Here is a 22,263-nt window from a genome sequence, read left to right on the forward strand (position 1 = left end):
CTCTAACTCACCCCATCCCACTATGGGCCAAAGAATGAAAAACAAACTAAAGCTAGGAAACCCCAGGCCCCCATTACTGCTTCTTCTTAAAAGAATCACATAGCCACGGGAAGTCAGAAGCTGGCAGAGTGCTCTGAGTCTGTGAGAACAAGGTAGATCTGACAGTGCTCATTCTACCGTTTCCTATACCAATGGCCTTACAAAGCAATGGAGCACCTTAGACTCAACATCCCTCAGATTCAACAGTGAATGCCTGGAATGAATATACCTCAGTATGTGTCAGGTACCAGAACAGGTGATTAATATACATGACTTACTTAATCTCTGCAGTGACACAACTCTAAGTTTAATTCAGAAGATGGAAAAACAGGTTTGGAGAGTGTAAGTAACCAGCTCAAAGTCACATGATTATAATGAACAGAAGTGGTAATTTAACGTGGGTCTACAAGAGTGTAACATACCATACTGCTCTAGTATCCAAGTCTTCTCAGCCCATGCCTACCCCACCCCACCCCAATAATTCTTATCAGAATTCCATCTTAACACCTATGGGTTTACTTTAGCCATAAATCCAATAGGATCGGGATGACAATCAGGTGGGAAGCAAAAGAGTAAGCAGACAGGAAAGCAACACATTCTGGGCCATAAACCCTCTGAAACTTCCACCCAAATGTAGTATTCACGTGTTCACTTTTCTAGGGAAAGAGATGAAAACTTTAACAGATTCTCAGAGAGTTATAACTGCTTATCAACTACCGCTACTGATGACCAGACAAAATAAGCAATTAGTTAACTCAGGAGTTTAAAATTTCAGGTTTTTTAAAATATTCGTTCTACCTTCTTTATCCAGTTCTGCATCTTTAACCTCCACATCAGGGCCAGGTTCTAACTTCTCATTATTGGTACATTCCAGTGCCTCTAGTTTCTCAGGATCATCTCCAAGATGTTCATTTGAAGTTTCTGGTTTTTCTTTTGACTGGTCCTCTGGGAGAATCTTTTGTTCAGAACTACATTTATCTCCACTACCACAGAAAGAAACAACTTCAGCTTTGCCATTCTGACACTCCAGAACTGGTATTCCTTCAAAACTGTCGGTGGAGGCCTCACCATTTACACAGCTTCCTTTAAGGAAAGGCTCTTTCCTAGATGTCTGCTCTGGATTTAGAGAACTGCTGCTGTTGACGAGTAGAGACTCATTGGAACTCTCTTCTTCAGTAGATGCAAAGTTCTCCTTCGTGCCGGCTCCATTGTTAAGCCTCTGCCCCTGGTCCATGTCCATGATGTCACACGATGATTCATCATTGGTCATAGAAAGGTCTCCCGTCTCTTCTCCATTTTCTTCATGGCAGTCAGTGCTTACCTCAAACTCTCCATTCTCTAGCAACTTCCTGTCCTCTGTATGGTTCTCATAGTCTGCAAATTTGGTGTCCTCTTCATCTTTTTTTAAATTATTGACTTTCCTTTTCTTAATAATTCCTTTACCCCACTGTGATCGCCGCCTCGATTTTCTCCGAACTCGAACTATTTTACAGGGGAGGAAAACAGATATGTAGAACTTGGGAGTGCAATACTTGTTTTACAAATGTTCACTAAATAAGACCCAAAAGAAAGTAAACCGCCCCCCGCCCCCAAAAAAGAACATAAAAGAAAGTAAACCCATACCGGTATAACACACAAAAACTACTTAGCTCTTGACATCCATGCTGACTAATCCTCACAACTTACAAGTAGAATGAATATGAAGTCAGAGATGAACTCTGAAGAATGAAGTTTTTTTTTTCCTGAAGAATGAAATTTTTAAAAGTTTATTTCCTGTAGGAGTTTACCCAGCATTAATTATTTTCTATCATCTTAAATTTACAACTATTCCTAATTCCTAACATCCAAGGACCATGCATCTATTATGTACATTTCAGAAATGACCACATTACCAGTCTGCCTAGAAAGTTTGGGGCCATAGCCCTGGATTTCCACCAGGAAGGTAAATGCTTTGCCAGCATCACCCAAAAGCTCCTAAACCATGAAAGAAAATGAACACATGCTCCAGTATATCAAGGTAGAATAGTTACAGGTATCCCACAAAGAATTATCTATTACATCTCCTTCCCGAAGAAGGAATCCCCACAGTTAAGTATAGTCATGGATAGAAACCCTATGATGGTTATAGAGGACAATCTGGTTAACCAACTGTTAAGTCTCCTCTACTATAAATGGTTCATCAAATAGGATCAATTGGTTACACAGTTGTTATTTTAAAATATGGGGGAAAAAATTAAGCCCTCTGCTATCAAGGTAGCAACAACATTAACAAAACACTGAAAATAAATATTTGGTCAGTTATATGAAAAGGAAGACTCACAAAAATTGAAAATACTGTATTTATCTTTAGATGCTAGAAACCATCATGAGCTTTATGAGTACTTCCAGCTAACAACAGGCTCAGGAATCTTTAATTCCCCAAATATGCGTTTACATACTTTTTCATCCTTTCACCTTTAATCCTTATTGAGTCTCTGTATGTAAAGACACCAAGGTATTCACAGGAAATGGACAAATGTTGTTATAAATATTACTCTTCTTTCTTATCTAAGAATAAATCTACTAAAGATTTCTGAAATTATTTCCAAAATTCAAGTTATTTAGTCACTTGGTTCAAACTATATTTTGCCTTCAAAACCATATCATTTGAATCATCTCACCATTTCATTTCCCCCTACTAATTTCTATTTTTATAATTTACAGTTACAGGGTAATTGGAGAAGAAATTTATTAGTTTACTGTTAAAAGCTGTACATAAGCTAAAGTGATGGGCATTTGTTAAGCATTCCATTAACTATATGAAAAACTAATCCAGTACACGTTAAAAATGGGGAAAAAAATTCACCTTGTTCTTTCTCTAAAAGGTGGAGCTGTTAGGTTTTTACTACCTGACAAGTCACTCCTGACAGTGTGACCTCACTTATTCTCCAACCGTGCAACCAAAAGTACAAGAGGTTCCCCTTTCCCTTCCTCACTAAGCTACAGAACTCTAGAACAAGTAGCAGCTCAACTCTGCTCAATCAAGAGCCAGCTCAATTGTTTGATCTGTAGTACACTAAGCAAAGGCTGTAGAAGGCCTACTGAAGCAAGTTTATTTCTAACACTTTCATCCCAGCTAACAACAACAAAAAAATGTTCTCACTTGGGAGGATGTCAAACTAGAAATATTTTTCCCCTTCTTATAGAATTATTTCTAGTGGTTAGTGTGATTTTGGCAAAATAAGAGAACTTGATCATATAAGCTCCACAGGAATAGGGAATTTTGTGTTAGGCGCTGCTGTAGCTCCACAGCACCTGGCATATGGTAGTATATACATTTATGGAACGAATCTTTAACATACCACTTCCTTTCACGGGACACTTTGTGTGAAAAAACCAATACAGGGGCACAATCTTTACAGTCAATTTTTATAGCCTCTCTGAGCTTGTCTCCAAAACTAAGACCTCAGGAAAGCAACTCTCCCTTAGGGATATTTAGATCTATTAATTCAAGTAACTTAATGTAAAACAGACAAATGATAAGTCACATATGCCATCTACTGGTAAGAGAAAACAAAACTCACATTTGTAGATTAAAATAACATTTTAATGTTTAAAGGAACTTAAACTGCTTAAAGCCAATTTTCAATGGGTTTTAGTTAATAAATATTTGTATCAGATATAGAGAATGTACAGGACTTCAAAGTTTAAATTAGAGTGCTATGTTCTATAATCCAGATGATGATCCAAGATACAACTACACCAAATAGCTTTAATCAGTTTCATGGAACCAAATATACTACTAAATCCTCAAAATTTCTCACATATGAATGCCACTTATCACAAAGACAAAAGCTAAAACAATGAGTATGTTTCATCCATTCGAAGTCAATGCCACTGGTGAACGAACATATTATGGCCAGCTTTACTGACAGTTTCAACAGTATTGCCACTTTTATACCAGAACAGTATGGCTAACCTCAGTGAAACATATGGACTATATTAGGAAGATGCTGTGTTCGTTAACATCTGTCTTCCGGAAATCTTATGTATCACCATGAATGAGGAAAAGTGAAGAAAACTTAGAACTAGTACTAAATTTTCCCTAAGTGTATCTCACTTAAACAAAAATAGATTAAAAGGGCTGTACACATTTTTCAAAGTGAGCACAAGATAGTCTCTCAGAAAAATGAACCTCCTACTGTCAGCCACTCCCTTAAGTCAAAGTTTCTACTCTCCACCATAAAGAGGATATCTGGTACATTATAGAGCAAGGGTTAGGACTGGAGGCAGGGGTGGATGAAAAGTCTGTTGGCTCCACATCTCTACCCCAAATCCAAAGTTTAAGACTGAAAATATTCAAACCTAGTTCAACACCCGCAAGTACTGAATATAAACATAAAAGAGCAAATACGGTTAGAGAAGCATGTTCCTCATTCAGCATCCGACCCCACAAGCCCTTCCCCTCTGAACAGAGAAAAGCTGAGAAGATGTGTGGGGAAACAACAGCATCTGGTTTGTGTCCCCCGTTCCTAACAAATCTGCATCCTTCTCAGGTGTCCCCACTATTGGATAACAGGGTCTCCTCAAACACTCACATGCACATTTATTTGCAGAGTTGTGCCAGACATCCAATGGATTTCTTTGTTTGTGCCGAAATGCCTCTTCAACTCTAGTTTCTGTCTTCCGAGCTCCAGTGCCATGAGGATTTATTTGTTCTGCTGTTACCGATAAGCCTGCAGGCAGAAGATAAGCAACACCCATTTAAATATTCCTAGCTACATAAACCAACAAGGTTAAAAAAAAAAAAAAAGTTTGAAATATAGAACTAAGTTTTAGTCATTAATTATACCTGGACAGTTTGTAATTTGGATGAAAAAAGCATCGTTTGTTTTAAGATGGAAAAGAAACTAGATATAAAATCATAACAGAATAACCCAGCAGGCCATGCTTAACACATAATCCTTAAAGGAACCCTATGTTTACTCGGTTTAATTTGCAAAGGCACACATTCTTATGACTGTAGGACAACGATAATATATGGTCTAAAAGTCATTATTTCTGCCATCTTAGAATGTAGTAAGTGTCTGTTGGTCCATTAAACCCCATTCACATGAATGGGTTAGCTGGTGTTAGCTGCCTGTCACACCACACTGCAGTAAGTTTGGTTTTCCGATATTATCTTCCTAAGAGTAACCACTCCATCTCAATTTCCTTCACTAGACTTGTTTCTTCTAGGTGGTCCTTAAATGTTGATGTTTCCTAGGGTTGTCTCTGAAATCCCTTTTCTTCTCACTCTGATCTATACCTTCTACCATAAAGTATCATTCATGCCTTCAGCTTCTACTACCACTACATAATAATTCCCAAATCCATGTTTACCCCAAGCATGTCTTGAGTTTCTGACCCATATATCCAACTGCCTCTTTGATATCTCCAACTAGATATCCTAAAGATAGGTCGAATTAAAGATAACTAGTTTATCTTTCTCCACAAAAAAACCTGTTCATCCCTATCTCTATGGAGTTATTCCCTATCTCTATTGGTAGTATTAGCATCTACTAAGTCATTAAACCTGTAATATGGCAGCCAATTTTGACTTTTCCTTCCCTAACAATGCCCTCTTCGATAATTAAAACTCTGGACAGCTCCAACAGTTTTTTTCCTCCAAAAGCTTTACTGAGGTACAATTTACATAACATAAAAATCACTCATTTTAAGCATGCAATTAAATGATTTTAGTAAACTTACAGAGCTATGCAATCACCATAACTATTCCATGCCACCACTAATCTACCCTTTGTCTCCACAGACCTGTCTTTTGTGAATGTTCCACATAAACGGAATCACACACAGGTGGTCTTTTGTGACTAGATTCTTTCCCTTAGGATAATGTTTCTGAAGTTCATCTATGTTGTACCATGTATCAGTACTTGGTTCTTTTCTGTGGCTGAGCAGTATCCATATACCATTTGCTTACTCATTCACCAGCTGATGGGACATTTGCGTTCTTTCCAGTTTTTAGCTGTTATGAATAGTCTTTACATGGGCATGTGTTTTCATTTCTCTGGGGTGTTTCCTAGGAGTAGAATCACTGAGTCGTATGGTAAATGTTATGCTTAATTTTTTAGAAACTGCCCAACTGTTTTCCAAACTGGCTCCAACAGTTTTTTAAATTGTCTCTCATCTTCCTATCCTGCCACATTGAGACCTTGCTATTTTCCTGCTGCCATAGCAATGTACCAATTCACTCCACAGCTTAAAATACTTCAACGACACATATTATGGCAATGATTCTCAACTTTAGCGTACAAAAAAACCACTTGACTAGTTTGTTAAAGTGCAGATTTCTCAGCCTCACTCCTCTCGGAGAATCTAACTCACTAAGTCTAATAAGCTGATGTGGGTATTAGGCACATACATTTTGAAAGACACTGACCTACAGGATAAAGTCTAAGCTCCTGAGCATTGGCATTGATTCATTCAAATATTTATAGGACAGAGTTCCAGGGACTTCAGCAGGGCTGTGAACAAACCATTCACAACACTTACATTCCAAATAAGGAAGAGAGACACCCCCCCCCAAAAAAAAAAAAGACAAAACGCCACATGCTATGATATCCAGACCCTATATTATAAGATTCGGTGACCCGGGAGGGCCTAAGGAAGTAGAAAAAAAGCTTCTTAATTTTAATGTCCTGGACTCCGCTCATCTCTTGAGCTCTATTTCCCACCATTCTGTACAGCTTCAGCAATACCAAACCGTTTTCAGTTCTTCAAATACACCATGTTATTTCACATCTCTGTGCCTTTACACATGCTATTATCTGCTGTGCTTACAAATACCACCTCCTCCTCTGTCACTGCCTCCCTTTTTCTGCTCCACTAGAGACAACACCCCTATATTCATTCCCCAAACTCTGGACAAAATGCTGGGATCCTTAACAGGAGGTCTCTCCTCTGTGCTATAAACATGTTCCAATCGATTCATATACCTCAACTGTACTTGATTCGTTTCACATTTCTCTCTGTCTCCTACTAAAGTGTGAGTTCCTCAAGGACAGGATTATACATTGAATGAACAAACCACATTTGCTAATTCTTTATTTTTATATTAACAAAACTGCACATAACTATCAACAGGGAAAACAAAAACAGTATTTCTAAAAGCTTTTAAAAAGTAAGCCCTCTACAGATATGAAGGTCTATCTAAATCCTTTAAGAATAAAAATCAATAGGGTGCCTGGATGGCCCAGTCAGTTAAGCATCTGACTTCAGCTCAGGCCATGATCTCACAGTTCCGTGAGTTCAAGTCCCACATCAGGTGAGCACGAACCCAGCTCTGGGTGAGCTCGAGCCCCGTTTCAGGTGAACATGAGCCCCACTTTGGGTAAAAACACGAGCCCCACTTCAGGTGACCCTGCTTCTCTCTCTCTCCATCTCTCTCTCTGCCCCTTGTGGCATTCTGTCTCCCTCTCTCTCTCTCTCTGCTCCTCGCTCACTTGCATCCTCTCTCTCTCTCTAAAAAAAGAAAAAGATTGGGGCACCTGGGTGGCGCAGTCGGTTAAGCGTCCGACTTCAGCCAGGTCACGATCTTGCGGTCCGTGAGTTCGAGCCCCGCGTCAGGCTCTGGGCTGATGGCTCAGAGCCTGGAGCTTGTTTCCGACTCTCTGTCTCCCTCTCTCTCTGACCCTCCCCCATTCATGCTCTGTCTCTCCCTGTCCCAAAAATAAATAAATGTTGAAAAAAAAATTTTTTTTTTAAAATAAAAAAAAAAAAAAGAAAAAGATTAAAAACAATTTAAAAATTTTTAGTTTAAAAAAGAAAAAAAAAAACAATAATTAACAAAGAGATACTCCTGCAAAAAAAATTTTACTGAACAGAACTCTATTTCTGTAATTTGCATTGCTGCACTAAAACTTTCACAAAAAGTAAAAGTAAAATATCTTTAAGGGGCACCTGTGTGGCTCAGTCGGTTAAGTGTCTGACTTCAGCTCAGGTCATGATCTCACAGTTCAAGAGGTCAAGCCCCCCATCGAGCTCCATGCTGCAGGTGCCAAGTCTGTTTGGGATTCCCACTCTCTCCTCTCTCTCTGCCCTTCCCCCCACATGCACTTTCTCTCTCCCAAAATAAATAAACTTAAAAATATATGTTCCTTTGAGAATTTAAATGACACATATTAATATCAGAAATTATATACAGTCTGTGCCTCAGGATGCATTATTTTCATTCTGCCAGCAACGGTGAAGAGACACCACCCAGTAACATTCAATGACTCTTGGTCTTCAGTAGCCAAGGTCATTTCTAGAACTTACCTCTTTTTATTCTTGCTTCCTTTATTTCTTCACAGAGTTTATTAAATTCTGGATCCAATTCAGCTGCAATGATGGCATGTGCAGTGTCCTTCAGGGTACAAGCCCTGTGTCTAATTATTTTATCTGTTAAAAAAAGTTGGTATACATTTATTATACATATGAATGAAATAACATTAACAAAGGGCATTTAAAAAAGAGAAACAAAAGAATACAAACACTTAAATAAAATTGTAAAAAGTATTTCTGGGTGAGAAACAAGTTCATTTAAATGATGAGTAAAAAATAAATATAATAAGCCACTGAGTCACATTCAAAATTTTCTGAGAACTGTATTTTCAGAACTTCAAAGTACAGGTAACCCTTGTACAACACAGGGGGTTAGGGTGCCAACTCCCCCACACAGTCGAAAATCCATGTGTAGCTTTGGATTCCCCAAAAAACTTGCTAGTGATAGCCTAATACTGACCAGAAGTCTTACATGTAACATAAATAGTCCATTAACACATATTTCGTACGTTGTATATATCATACACTGTAGTCTTACAATAAAGTAAGCTAGAGAAAAGGAAATGTGAAGAAAATCGTAAGAGAAAACACACTTATAGTACTATCCTGCATTTACTAAAAAACATCCATGGTAAGTGGACCCAGGCAGTTCAAACCTATCTTGTTCAGGGTCAACTGAACTAATAAGCCTATTTAACAAATCATTATCTCAAAGATACAAAGCTTTACTTTATATTTTAAAAAACAAACATATATGATTTTCAATAAAAACTTTAAGAGATTTGGAGGATATTCACCATTATGTCCAGCACCAAAGTTGCCATAGATGGATACTGAGAATTCAGAAAATCTTAATTTTCTCCATTTAGTGAAAACTGGTAAAAACTGTGAAGAATATAATATATCCTAAGTCAAGATGACCTATCAAAAAACTAACAGAACTAGAAAAATACAGCAAGACACGCTAAGCTAAAGAATGCAAAATGGTAAATAAATTGTAGGTTGATCCGGGCAAGAAATACATACATCCTTTTAGGTGAATTATACCTAACATTTGTACTAAGTCTCTGCTTTACCCTAACCCAGAAGCCAGTATTCATCAACAATACAACCTAAAAAGTACGGTGTAGAGCTATGCAGCTCCAAGGTATTAAAAGTCAAGTAAGCATTATCGAGGCCACTTATTTTACAAAGTATCAAAAACTAAAACCCCAAGTCTCATAATAACATCTGCTTTTTCATCCCTAGTAATGGCAAAAAGTATAGACATTTTATGTATAATTTTTCTTGTTAGAAACTCCTAATAGTTCATTGTGGAAATCTTACAGTGTGCAACACTAAAAGGCAACACTGGTATATTTCTTTGCAACACATTTTCTCTAAACATTCATTTAATAAATGTTGTCGATTGTACCAGGAACTGAGCCAGGTGATGGCTAGATGGTAGTGAACAAGAGAGGTCTCCACTGTCAAGGAACTTTTTGGATGAGTATAGGAAAGAGGTATTAATCAAATAATCGCTCATATACACATATAAATAAATACTTCCCTCACCCCTTTCCTCACACCCCAAAACCCTGAATCATAGCTACAATGAAAACCCACATGGCATTTGGTGTGGATGCCAATTCGGATTGGACGAGTCAGAAAAGGCCTCTCTGAAGAAGCAGCATTTAAGCGAAGACTGAAAAGCCTGCACTGCGAGCCACTGAAAGAGTAGTGGGAAAACCAGTGCAGGCTCAGAAAACACCACGGGAGAAAGTTCTGGAGTAAAAAGATCTTGGAGATTTCAAAAAACTAAAAACTAGCCTCTGTGGTAAGAATACAATAAACAAGAGACAAATGGGAACCTGATTATATTTAAAGGATTCAGACTTTATCCTAAGAGCAACGAAAAAACGTCAAAAAGATCAGAGCAGGGAAGTGACATGACTTAAGTGAACATCTTCTTAAGATCATCTCTAGCTATTACCTGGAAATTAGATTGAAGGGGTCAAGAATAAAATCAGGGAACATAATCAAGAAGGCTTTTTTTTTTTTTTTTTTTTTTTTAGTGAGAGAGGACAGCAAATTGAACCAGGAAGCTGTGGTGGTGGTGGTAAAGAGGAGATTACAGATTTGAGATATGTTCTCAATGACACAACTTGATGATGAAGTATGGGATAAGTATCAAAGATAATTCTCTAGTTTCTTGCATGAAAAATGGGAAAATAAAAAGTAACACAAAGATGCAAAAACTAGAGAATAAATAAAGACAGAAGGAGGAAAAGAAGTCAGAAATCAGAGTTAAGTTTAAAGAGGTTTAGTCTGGATACACGTAAAAAATATCCAAAGGAGGTATCATGAATATATGGAGATAAATGAATATAGGTCTCACAAACTTATGACCCAAAAACCACAACAGCTGTGTAATCTGAATTTATTATTTCACATATTGTACTTCCCTAAATCTTTTTTTAAAAAACTAGATCTATTATGGCATAGAAAAGATATATTAAAGTACACATATTTAAAGTATACATTTTGATCACACCAAAAAAATACCTAGAAATAAACCTTAACAAAGAAATGAAAGACCTATACTCTGAAAACTATAAAACAGTCAGAAAAGAAACTGAAGGTAATACAAACAAATGGAAAGATATCCAAGCTCATAAATCGAAATAATTAGTATTGTTAAAATGTCTATACTACCCAAAGCGATCTACAGATTCAACACAAAAAACCTATCCCTGTCAAAATACCATTTTTCACAAAACTAGAACAAATAATACTAAAATGTGTATGGAACCACAAAAGACCCTAAAGAGCCGAAGCAATCTCTGAAAAAGGAAAACAAAGCTGGAGGTATCACAATTACAGATTTCAAGATACACTACAAAGCTGTAAGAATCAAAACAGTTTGGTACTAGCACAAAAACAGACAATACAACAGAATAAAAAGCCCAGAAGTAAATACATGCTTATATGGTAAATTAACCTATGACAAAAGAGGCAAGAATATACGTGAGGAAAAGACAGTCTCTTCAACAAATGGTGTTGGGAAAACTGGATAGTTATGTGCACAAGAATGAAACTGGTCCACTTTCTTACATCGTACACAAAAATAAACTCAAAATGGATTAAAGACTTAAATGTGAGACCTGAAACCATAAAATTCCTAGAAGAGAACACAGAGAATTTCCCTGACATCAGCCACAGCAACATTTTTCTAGATATGTCTCCTCAGGCAAGGGTAACAAAAACAAATTTAAGCTATTGAGACTACACCAAAATAGATGGTTTATTTTTGACAGTTTATTCTTAATGTGATTTATGTGATTGTTAGTAAAGTTGCTGTTTATTTTCTACTTGTCCCATATGCTCTTTGTTCCCTTTTCCCGCTTTCTCTCACTTCATTTGGATGTGTACTCATTTACGATCCCATGTTATCTCCTTGTTGATTTATTAGCTCTAATTACTTGCTGCACTTCTGCTAGCCCTGTGTGAGCTTGAAGGAATATTCCCTTTCTCTGGTCTCAGGTCGTTTCCTCAAATGTATACACCAATCAGTATTCAGCTGCCGACTGGAGGAGGCTCTTCTGATCTCCAGAGTGCTCTCTCTGGGCAGATTTCTTTCTTTCTACTCTGAGAACTCTCCTACTATGACCTCCTTATATTCCCAACTCTGTCTCTGTCAGGTACACTTCCAGACTCTGCCTGGGCCCTTCCTTCCTGGACTACAGTCTGGAAACTCTCCAGGCAACTACAGTGCTCAACTTCTGGTTTCTCATCTTTCGGAGATCACTGCCCGTCATTTCTTGCTATCATGGCTTCAAACTTGTTTTTTCATACACTTTGTTCAGTTTTTTCATTGTTTCAGGTAGGAGAGTAATTCAATCCCTTTTACTACACCACAGCCAAAATCAGAAGTCTCCTGATAACTGTCAAATATTCTTTGAGAACCAAACTATAAAAGCTGTGTATAAATCCAAAGTAGCATGTGTTTTAATTTTTCAAAATTATTGTTCTACTGTTATAAGTTTTAAGTTGCGGGGTGCCTGGGTAGCTCAGTCAGTTAAGATTCCTACTCATGAATTCTTCTCAGGTCACGTTCTCACAGTTCGTGAGTTCAAGCCCTGCGTTCAAGCACAGAGCCTGTTTGGGATCCCTCCTCTCCTGCTTCCCCCCACCCTCCTCAGCGCACACTCTCTCGTTAGCTCACTCCCTCTCAAAATGAACAAACATTTTTTTTAAAAAAGGAAGTTTTAAGCTGCTTCAAATTTTAGCTACTACACATAAAAACCTACAATAAATACCCTTAGAAGTAGCTATACCTTCAAGCCAATAACACAATGTTTGTGGTGCAGGGGATACCACAATTTTCTGCCACTGACTTTCTACCTCAGCTTGAAAACAGCTAAGAAAGAGGTAAGATTAAATATAAAGCCATGATCTACCTAGCATATTATCACTCTAAAATTAACTCAGTAACTTTCTTTTTGCCTTTTTAAATATATGCCTCCCACCCACATTCCATTCCCAATTAAATGGGAAATGAATGAATGAAAAAAAAATTCCATAAAAATTTCCCACTGGTCTGAAGGACAAGGAATTTATTCTAAAGAGATCTGCATTTGATGAGGAAACAATATTTTTCATGTGCCTATCATAATTATTTTCTATCATAATTATTTTTAATCATTCTTGTCTTAGAGCTGTGTTTTTGTTTATACACAGCAAAGAATCATAAGCTTACAGAATATTAAAACTAGAAGAGATGTCATGTCTTAGATCTTCATCTTTTTTGGAGATGTAGGGGGGTCATCTGAGATCCTTATAAGCATGTGATGAAAACGAAAAATTATACAGGTATACAATTTTGGATGTAGTTGTTCAGAGACTCTCTCATGGACATCATACCTAAAATCCTTGCTTTACAATTGTGCATGAATATAAGCTACATATTTGCCAACTCTTTTGTCTTGTACTTTATGATCTTAAGATTCTCAAAATCCAGGTAATAAAACTACACACATTCGCTTTAAAGACAGAACTCAATCCACTCAGTTATGCCATATAACATTTGTGACTTTGCATACAAATTACATAATCTCTAAGCCCCAACCCCCTTATATCTATAAAGATATCACCATGTACATTTGCCTTCAATAAAAAATAATGGCTATAAGTATGTATAAAATTAACAAAATCACTAATTTTAAGAAAATGATAACTATTATCAATGTGTAAATGTTTCTTTTGTATTTTGGCAAACAGAAGTATATTAGCTAGGTTTTATTTTTTCAATAAAATTATTATGAAAGGTTAGTAAGGTTTTTAAGAAAAATTAACCTTTTTTAATCTTTATTATTTTTGAGAGAGTGAGAGAGAGACAGAGTGAGAGCAGGGGAGGAACAGAGAAAGAGGGAGACACAGAATCCAAAGCAGGCTCCAGGCTCCAAGCTGTCAGCACAGAGCCCAACACGGGGCTCGAACTCACAAACCGTGAGATCACGACCTGAGCCGAAGTCGGACACTTAACTGACTGAGCCACCCAGGCACCCCAAGAAAAATTAATTTTTATGAGATGATTTTTTTCATCCCAAATTACTTCATAATTAAGAAATTTTATGTATTTATTGGCTTATATCTGCATTATGTTATCATGTCTCCATTTTATAATTTCTATCTAATCTGAAACTCCTTCAATTGGAGAACAATTAGTGAAATTTACTGACTGGCCACATTTGCTAAGAATATGCTCCATATAGGTGCCTACACAGATCCTGTTCCCTATCAGCTTGGAGTCTAAAACAAGGGATAGAGATATGTAAACAAGTAACTACTTCAGGTCATGGGAGTGGGGTAAAGGAATGGGTATTAAATGTCTCAGAAAAGTTACACAGTGCTATGATTCCAAGATGAAAGGATTACTTAATACTGGGAAGGACCAAAAACAAAATCTTCCATGAATGTAGCATTTAATATTCCTTGAAGGCTAAGTAGGATTTTAAAAGATATATGTAGTTTTAAAAACAATGTACTCTAGGGCGCCTGGGTGGCCCAGTCGGTTAAGCGTCCGACTTCAGCTCAGGTCACGATCTCACGGTCCGTGAGTTCGAGCCCCGTGTCGGGCTCTGGGCTGATGGCTCAGAGCCTGGAGCCTGCTTCCGATTCTGTGTCTCCTTCTCTCTGCCCCTCCCCCATTCGTGCTCTGTCTCTCTCTGTCCCAAAAATAAATAAACGTTAAAAAAAATTTTTTTTTAAATAAAAAAAATAAAAACAATGTACTCTATATAACTGACACCTCAATGAAACTGGTTGAAGAATAAAAAAGTGTCGGGGCTCCTGGGTGGCTCAGTCGGTTGAGAGTCTGACTTTGGCTCAGGTCATGATCTCTCAGTTGATGAGTTTGAGCCCCGCGTCGGGCTCTGTGCTGACAGCTCAGAGCCTGGAGCCTGCTTCAGATTGTGTCTCCCTCGCTCTCTGCCCCTCCCCCACTCATGCTCTGTCTCTGTCTCAAAAATAAATAAACATTAAAAAAAAATGTTCACACTCCCAGCAGGGGCAATACATTTAACAAAGGTACCCTAGGTTCCCACAGTAAGACAAGAACCTACATTGAGATTGGGATCTATATTTCCTACAGGAGGATCTCCTAGGCTTCTCTCTTTTCTCATTCTATATACTAACTACATGATCTCATTCACTCCTACACACTGATAATTCCAACCATGTTTCTTGCCCAAATGTCTCCCAACCTCTAGAACCATATATACAACTACTATTCTATAATGTCTGCATTTTACCTGGGTGCACCAAAGATTAACTCATACTAACACGTCCAAAATTAAAGTTAGCATACTGCCCATAAACCTGTTCCTCCATTGGTTTACTTCTCATATTCCTTAAATACTCAGATCAAAAACTCAGGAGTCATTTTGATTTCTGTCAGTCATATCTAATTTATCAATCACTAAGCCCTCTATGTTCAATCTCTGCTGCCACTGCAACTGAATTGTAATTGATCTTCTAACCATCATCTCTGCACTCCCTTGACCTCACCCCAAAACTGATACTGCCTTTAATACTATACTCTTAAATGCAACTCGAATTGTATCACCTTCTGTCTCAAAACCACCCAATGGCTCCTTATCATTTAGAAAAGAAACTCTGAAGTCCTTACACATGATCAAAAGAAGACGGGGAACTTCCTATGACATTTAGTTATCTGCAGGACACTCTCTACTCAGTAGAATTTAGGCATCTTAGAGGCCAGAGCTGTATATTCTCAGTACTGACCACAGTTTATCCATAAGAGAATACTTCATGAATGGAGACTCGGCGAGGAGGAGAGCAGACTTCCCAACACTCCTCCACTCTAGGGACTCTATTCTCCAGCCACCTTCGCTTTCTTTTCTAACTTTGTACACTACTTCTCTCAGGCTGGAATGAATGCCCTACCCAATCTTACTCAACTCCATGTAGGGTCTTCTCCTCTGTGCTCCACTCACACTGTGCACATAGTTCTAATAGAAACCTTATAAAACTGCATTATAATCATCTGTGGTCACTTGAAGACAAGATCATAAAAATCATAAAATCATAATCACCACCTCTATACTATCTCTATACCTTAAAAATCTATTATAATTGTCATTTGTATTTGTCATTCCTACAATAGAGTAAGTTTCTAGATAGTAAGGACTGTGGCTTATTTATCTCTATATATACAACTTTTAGGGGCTGACGTGGGTTCCCCTCCACCACTCAAAGTTCGTATGTCAAAGCTCTAATCCCTAGTACCTTAGAATGTGACTGTATTTAAAGCAGACCCTTTAGGGGCATCTGGGTGGCTCAGTCGGTTAAGTGTGCTGATTTCTGCTCAGGTCATGATCTCACTGTGTGTGAGATTGAACCCCACTTCGGGCTCTGCACTGACAGGCCCTGTCCCACCTGTGCTCACTCGCTCACTCTCTCTCTCTCCCTCTCTCTCTTTCTCAAAATAAGTAAAAAAAAAAAAACTTAAAAAATAAAACAAAGTAGAACCTTTAAAGAGGTAATTAAGATAAAATAAGGTTGTATGGATACGTTCTAATCTGATCTGTGTCCTTACAAGAAGGGGAAATTTGGACAAAGAGATACCAGGGGTGCACGCACACAGAGAAAAGACCACCTGAGGACGCAGAAAGAAGGTAGCCATCTGCAAGCCAAAGAGAAAAGCATCAAGAGAAACCAAACCTGCTAACACGTTCATTTTGGACTTCTAGCTTCCAGAACTGTAAGAAAATTAATCTCTGTGTTTTAAGCCACTTTTAGTCTGTAGCATTTTGTTATGGAAGCTCTAGCAAACTAAAACCATAACACAGAGCATAATGTATCTGCCACACAGTAATTATTCAACATTTATTATGTCTGAGTATCTCTACCGCAAGAGCAAGGATTGTCACAGTCGTCTTTGTATTCTATGCACACAGCTCAGTAACTAGTACATGGTACTCATAAATACTAATAAAGAATACGGATGAGTATGGCTAAAACAGAGCCCACAGAGGGATCCAAAAGCTGGAGTGAAGCTGTGAGCTTTTATTCCTAAGCAACTAGTACAAAATGGAAGATTTTGAGAAGACTCAAGACTAGGGCTGAAATTTCGGCAAAATTAGCTAAATGACAGAATGTATGTGAATGCAACTGAGGGCTAGAAAAGAGACACGACACAGAATGGGGAAGAGTTAAACATATGTATCACATATCTGTAAGATAATAATTAGGGTCAAATATCTGATACTAGTTACATTTAGCACAAGTTGAAATTCTTTTGGCTAACATATTTAATTTCTGTCCACATCATCCTCAAGGGAGAGAATCTGGGTAAACACTTAGGCAACATGTATAGCCTTCAGAATACTGGCTTTTGTCTTCTATGTATATGCTAGTTTTTTGTTTTCCCAAACGGCCAAGGGTTCTACAAAACAGAACACTGTAAGCTTTCAAATACTCATGGGAGCTTGTAAAAGTAATACAACATTCATGTAATTTCCACTTGCTACACAACAGACCCTGAGGTTGTTTTCCTAATACATAACAAGTGGTTCTGCTGCTAAGAAAAAACCAGGCCTCTTAACGTAAAGATATGAAATAACTTGAACAGAGCCAAAATGATGTTTTTGAATTATATCAGACTTTTTTTGCATCTAAAACAGTGAAGAAACAAAGTTACAAGTGTACCATGTCAACTCTGTGAGATACAGTCATGTTGTTTGATTATACAACTGCATTGGATAGGAAAAGGTTATTATGCACCAGAAACCATTGCTTCTTTCTTAAAAGTAGTGTTATTTCAATGTGCTTATAATTAAATAACATGTGGGGGAAAATCTGGATTAAACTTCTAAACTGGCTTTTTCTAACCATTCAAATATTTATTTTTTACAATCAGTCCCTAAATTTTTTTCTAAAATAGATTAAATTTTCAGTGTGGTTCAGGGAATATAATATGCAGCAATTGGTACCCACTAAGCACCTAATTATAAAAAATTAAAGCACAATTTCAATAATAATAATGATAATAATAAAAATACGACTACTAACTTCTATGGAACACTTACCATGTCTCTGGCACTATGCTAAGGGCTTAAGGTATTTAGGCTGAACCATATGAAAATCATGGTTTTTAAGGTTTAACCTAATACATTTTCTCATTTAACCCTTACAATGACCCCCATGAGAAGAATACCATAATTATCCCTATTCTGCATAATTTATCCCTCTAAATTTAGAGGACTAAACTCGATTGTGTTAATGAACTAGGAAACTGCAGAATGGGGACCAACACTTAAGTATAAATCCAAAGTCTAAGCTCTTATTTACTACAGTTTCAGCAACCTCTGTGTCTTGAAAACTAAAACACAGTGTAGGCACTCAGTACTCTCATACTTTGCTCAATGCCACTATAGACACTTGTGCAGACTGGAACCTCACCAAGGGCTCCAGCAAGGAAATCAAATGAAGCTGACATCCAGCCCATTCCTCTCACCACCCAAACTGTGATCCTGTTGCAGGATGCCATCTACACAGAAGAATGAGATTCTCTCGTTCACATAAAATTGTTATACTGGCTAACAGTGACCCTGATGCTGCTGGTAAAAGAAAAAAAAATTGTGAGAAGAATTTAACAATACAGATTAAAAGGCTTAAAAGAGATATATACATCCCTTGATTCAGAAATTTCACTTTAAGAAATTCATTCTAAGGAAATAGCTAAGGATGTACATAAAATTTATGCTACAAAGACAGTCATCAGTGTTATAATAGAGGAAAAAACTAAAAAATCTAATATGTCCATCAATAGGGTATTGGCTATTACAGTACATCTAGGTGATTAAAATAATGTCTTAGAAATATATTAGCTCATAAGCTTTTCACAAAATACTGCATGAATGACAAAGTTTATAAAAATTATGTTCTTATTTTAATAAAGATATGCACGTAAGTATTCCATATACAATACATCTGTGTAAGAGAAAGAAAGAACACAAGATAATGGAATTAAAGGTTACTTTAATAATCTGTTTTTAATCTTTAGAAATTTTTCTATACAACATATATAAAAAAAAGTCAAAATGAAGCAAAAGAAACAAAAACTAATGAGGCAAATGTCCTAATACAAAGCTTAAGAACTGATACCAGGTGCAGCTATGTAAAATTTCATTCTGCCTCTTAACTTGGTATTAGGACATGTGATTTACTGTGCTCTAAATTTAGATAAGAAATACTTAATTTCATTTGAAAACGACAAATACAGGTTCTAACATGTAGCCTAAGAACTACTGCCCATAAATACAGAAACAAAGCAGAAATTGTATACTAAATACTTTAGATGACTGAAACTTACATACATTCATAAGAAATAAAAAAACATCTTTGATGTGTATCACCTGTTGAAGAACAGAATTCTCAATAGGTTGAAAAAGAGAATAACGGCCCCTGCCAGCTGGAAATTGGACTGGCGCTATCAGCTAGGCCTTGGTGTACTCATATTAAATATAAACAATTTTATAGAACACAACCTCAGAAAAGGCCACTCTGTGACCATGATGAATCAAGATAAAGCAAGAGCACCTCAAAATCATATGTAAACATAGACAAAAGCATGAACATTGTCCAAGCCACAAAAATAACTTAGTATAATCCTATCTTGGAGATTATGAGTGACCACCGCTTCTTTACCCATCACAGTTTTGGCCTTCCTCCATTCTTCTTGTCTTCCAGGTTCTTAAAATACCTAATCACAAAATTACCCCCACTTCCCAACAGCATCCAATCTACTGTAAAGTCATACTTAAATCCTCTCCAAAATTCTTAACACAAGCTCAAATCCTATATTGTTCTACATTATACATATTCTTCCTTGTTACAAGGAATCAGTAAATCCATCTTGTTTAACTACAGATATGTTCCTGGCGGTCCTCCCTGAAGGGCACTCAAAGAGCTGGGACTACAGATTTCAGTACAGGGTGGAATTAGGAACAAAACAATAAATTTACATTAAAAATACCCACTGGGGCGCCTGGGTGGCTCAGTCGGTTAAGCGGCCGACTTTGGCTCAGGTCATGGTCTCGCGGTCCGTGAGTTCGAGCCCCGCGTCAGGCTCTGTGCTGATAGCTCAGAGCCTGGAGCCTGTTTCAGATTCTGTGTCTCCCTCTCTCTGACCCTCCCCCGTTCATGCTTTGTCTCCCTCTGTCTCAAAACTAAATAAACGTTAAAAAAATTAAAAAAAAAAAAAAAAATACCCACAATCCATAGAATACATACTGTCTACCTAAAGGGGTCTTTTACTATGTAAACATATCCTATAATGAGTTCTCACCAATTTAGAATTCCCAGTGTTTATCAGCAATGGTGGTGTTGACTAAATAAACAAACTTTGGAAGGAAAAATAAGATTAAAACAGAGAGGGAAGCAAACCATAAGAGACTCTTAAATACAGAGAACAAACTGAGGGCTACTGGAGGGAGGTGAGTGGGGGTATGGGCTAGATGGGTGAAGGGCATTAAGGAAGGTACTTGTTAGGATGAGCACTGGGTGTTCTATGTAAGTGATGAATCACTGGGTTCTACTTCTGAAACCAATACTACACTGTATGTTAACTAACTTGAATTTAAATAAATAAATATCTTTATAAATCTAAGCAGATCTCTTAAAAAAGTGTTTATATCAAATTCTCAATTACCCAGTTTTCCACCCTACCTGAACAAAGCAAGAATCTAAGTACAAAAGGTAAAAAGTAAATGAAGAAACTAAACCCTGAACAGAATACTTAAAATAATAAAATCCTCTAATTTAAATCCATTACTTAATTTAATAAATTAATTTAGTAATGAAATTTAAGTATATTATGCGTTCCTCTTCAAAAAGTTTCTAAGTACAATAATATGTCATTAAAACCAACTTATCTATCTGAGACATCGGCATACTTTGGTATTTAAACTTTCAAATATCTTCTCATTGATCACCAAAGTGAACTTTGCCCACTGCATGCTTACCTCCTGGGTCCTTATCTGGATTGTACTCTAAAGCATTGCTACAGATGAGGTCAATATCTTTCAGAAAATCCTTAGCAGTCAGGTAATTATGCTTATCAATTTTAGTTATTACTGTCGATAAATCCATTGGTTCCTTGATTACTTCAAGATAATCTGAAACCTAAAACAAACAGGATATTTTAATGAAAATTACTTCTGCTATTTCACATGATCTACTCATAACAACACAAAATAAAACCATAAAATTATTTAAAAATTCAATCTAAAGATCTAAAAAATAATTACAAATAAGGATAAAATTGTAGAGCAACTTGCGCTACTAAAGTTACTACTTTGAAGTCATACTTTCCATGAAAAGCTTCAGTGTCAAGTCATATCTAAATCAACTCTGAAATGTTTCTCATCTTGAAATATAAAGCCAATTTGTGTCAGCTGTTTTTGCCCCCAGGCCTTTGTACATACCTGAGAAGAGAATGTATGGGTAAAAGCACCCAATAAGTATCAATGCATGTTACTTCAAGAAATTTTTTTAAAGGAAATTAAGAAACATAGATTTTTCATATTATTTATTAGAAAAGTTCTCTGGTAAATCTATTTAAAATCTTTAAACAAAACAAAACAAAACACAGCCCCCCCCCACCACCAAAAAAAAAAAAAAAACACTTTCTTTCTCAATTTTCCAGGGTGAATTGTTTCATGGAAAGTGTTTTCTGCTCCTTTGGAGTCATTACAAACATTTTGAGTCAATTATATAACAAAAATAAGTATTGCTTTCATGACTAGAAGATTTACTTGAACTTCCCTAATCATAAATAAATTCATAAGTAAATGTGCTCTATTGTGCTGATTTTCGGAGAGATAACTCAAAATAGGAGCTTAATTAAGTCACAATTTGCCCAATGTTTTATATCATTTGACCACTAAGAAATCTCTTACCAACCTATCTCTACTGCCTCCCCCAATGCAAATCTCAAATCAAGCAATCAGGTCTGATATAAAAACAGTCTTAGAAACATCTACTTACTCCAGAATCAAATTCTGGAGCTAGGATAATTTCCACTCTTTGAAACTAAAGGCTACTTTTTCTCCATTGCAAATACACACACACACAAACACACACATACACTCTCTCACACACACACACGCACACATATATACATATTTTATACACGTTTTAAAATGTTTAGGTTAACTGTGTGTGCATGTTTTATTGTTGAACTTCTAGGAGTCAAAAAGCCAGTCAATCTCCTTATAGGGGAGGTAATGAACCTATAATGAACAAGCAATAGTTCAGAAGGTATTATTAGTTGGATTCTTGGCCCTGGCACTGGCATGCCTTGAGTACATGTGGAAAATGTCTATTAACTGCAAAGCACTACAAAAACTTATACTAGTA

General features: G+C 36.8%; 1 protein-coding gene and 1 long non-coding RNA gene across 6 annotated transcripts in view; both read right to left on the reverse strand.

The window, feature by feature from the left end:
* The window catches only part of ATAD2B (ATPase family AAA domain containing 2B), a 166,930-nt gene that overhangs the window by 8,085 nt on the left and 136,582 nt on the right, over positions 1 to 22,263 (reverse strand). For all 5 annotated transcript variants that reach the window (XM_086700107.1, XM_086700106.1, XM_086700105.1 and 2 more), the window contains 4 exons: positions 20,868 to 21,027; positions 8,335 to 8,457; positions 4,617 to 4,754; positions 838 to 1,521 (listed from right to left, as the gene is read on the reverse strand). In XM_086700107.1, the coding sequence (XP_086556233.1) occupies positions 838 to 1,521; positions 4,617 to 4,754; positions 8,335 to 8,457; positions 20,868 to 21,027 (1,105 nt within the window). The remainder of the gene's footprint in view (positions 1 to 837; positions 1,522 to 4,616; positions 4,755 to 8,334; positions 8,458 to 20,867; positions 21,028 to 22,263) is intronic.
* Positions 13,702 to 18,932, reverse strand: LOC147582290 (uncharacterized). Its single transcript, XR_015248935.1, has 2 exons — positions 14,624 to 18,932; positions 13,702 to 14,376 (listed from the first exon to the last, which is right to left on the reverse strand). It is a non-coding gene; the product is annotated as an uncharacterized LOC147582290 (long non-coding RNA).

Source organism: Puma concolor, chromosome A3 (genome assembly GCF_028749965.1).
Source record: "Puma concolor isolate L17-30 chromosome A3, mPumCon1.1.hap2, whole genome shotgun sequence".
NCBI lineage: Eukaryota > Metazoa > Chordata > Mammalia > Carnivora > Felidae > Puma > Puma concolor.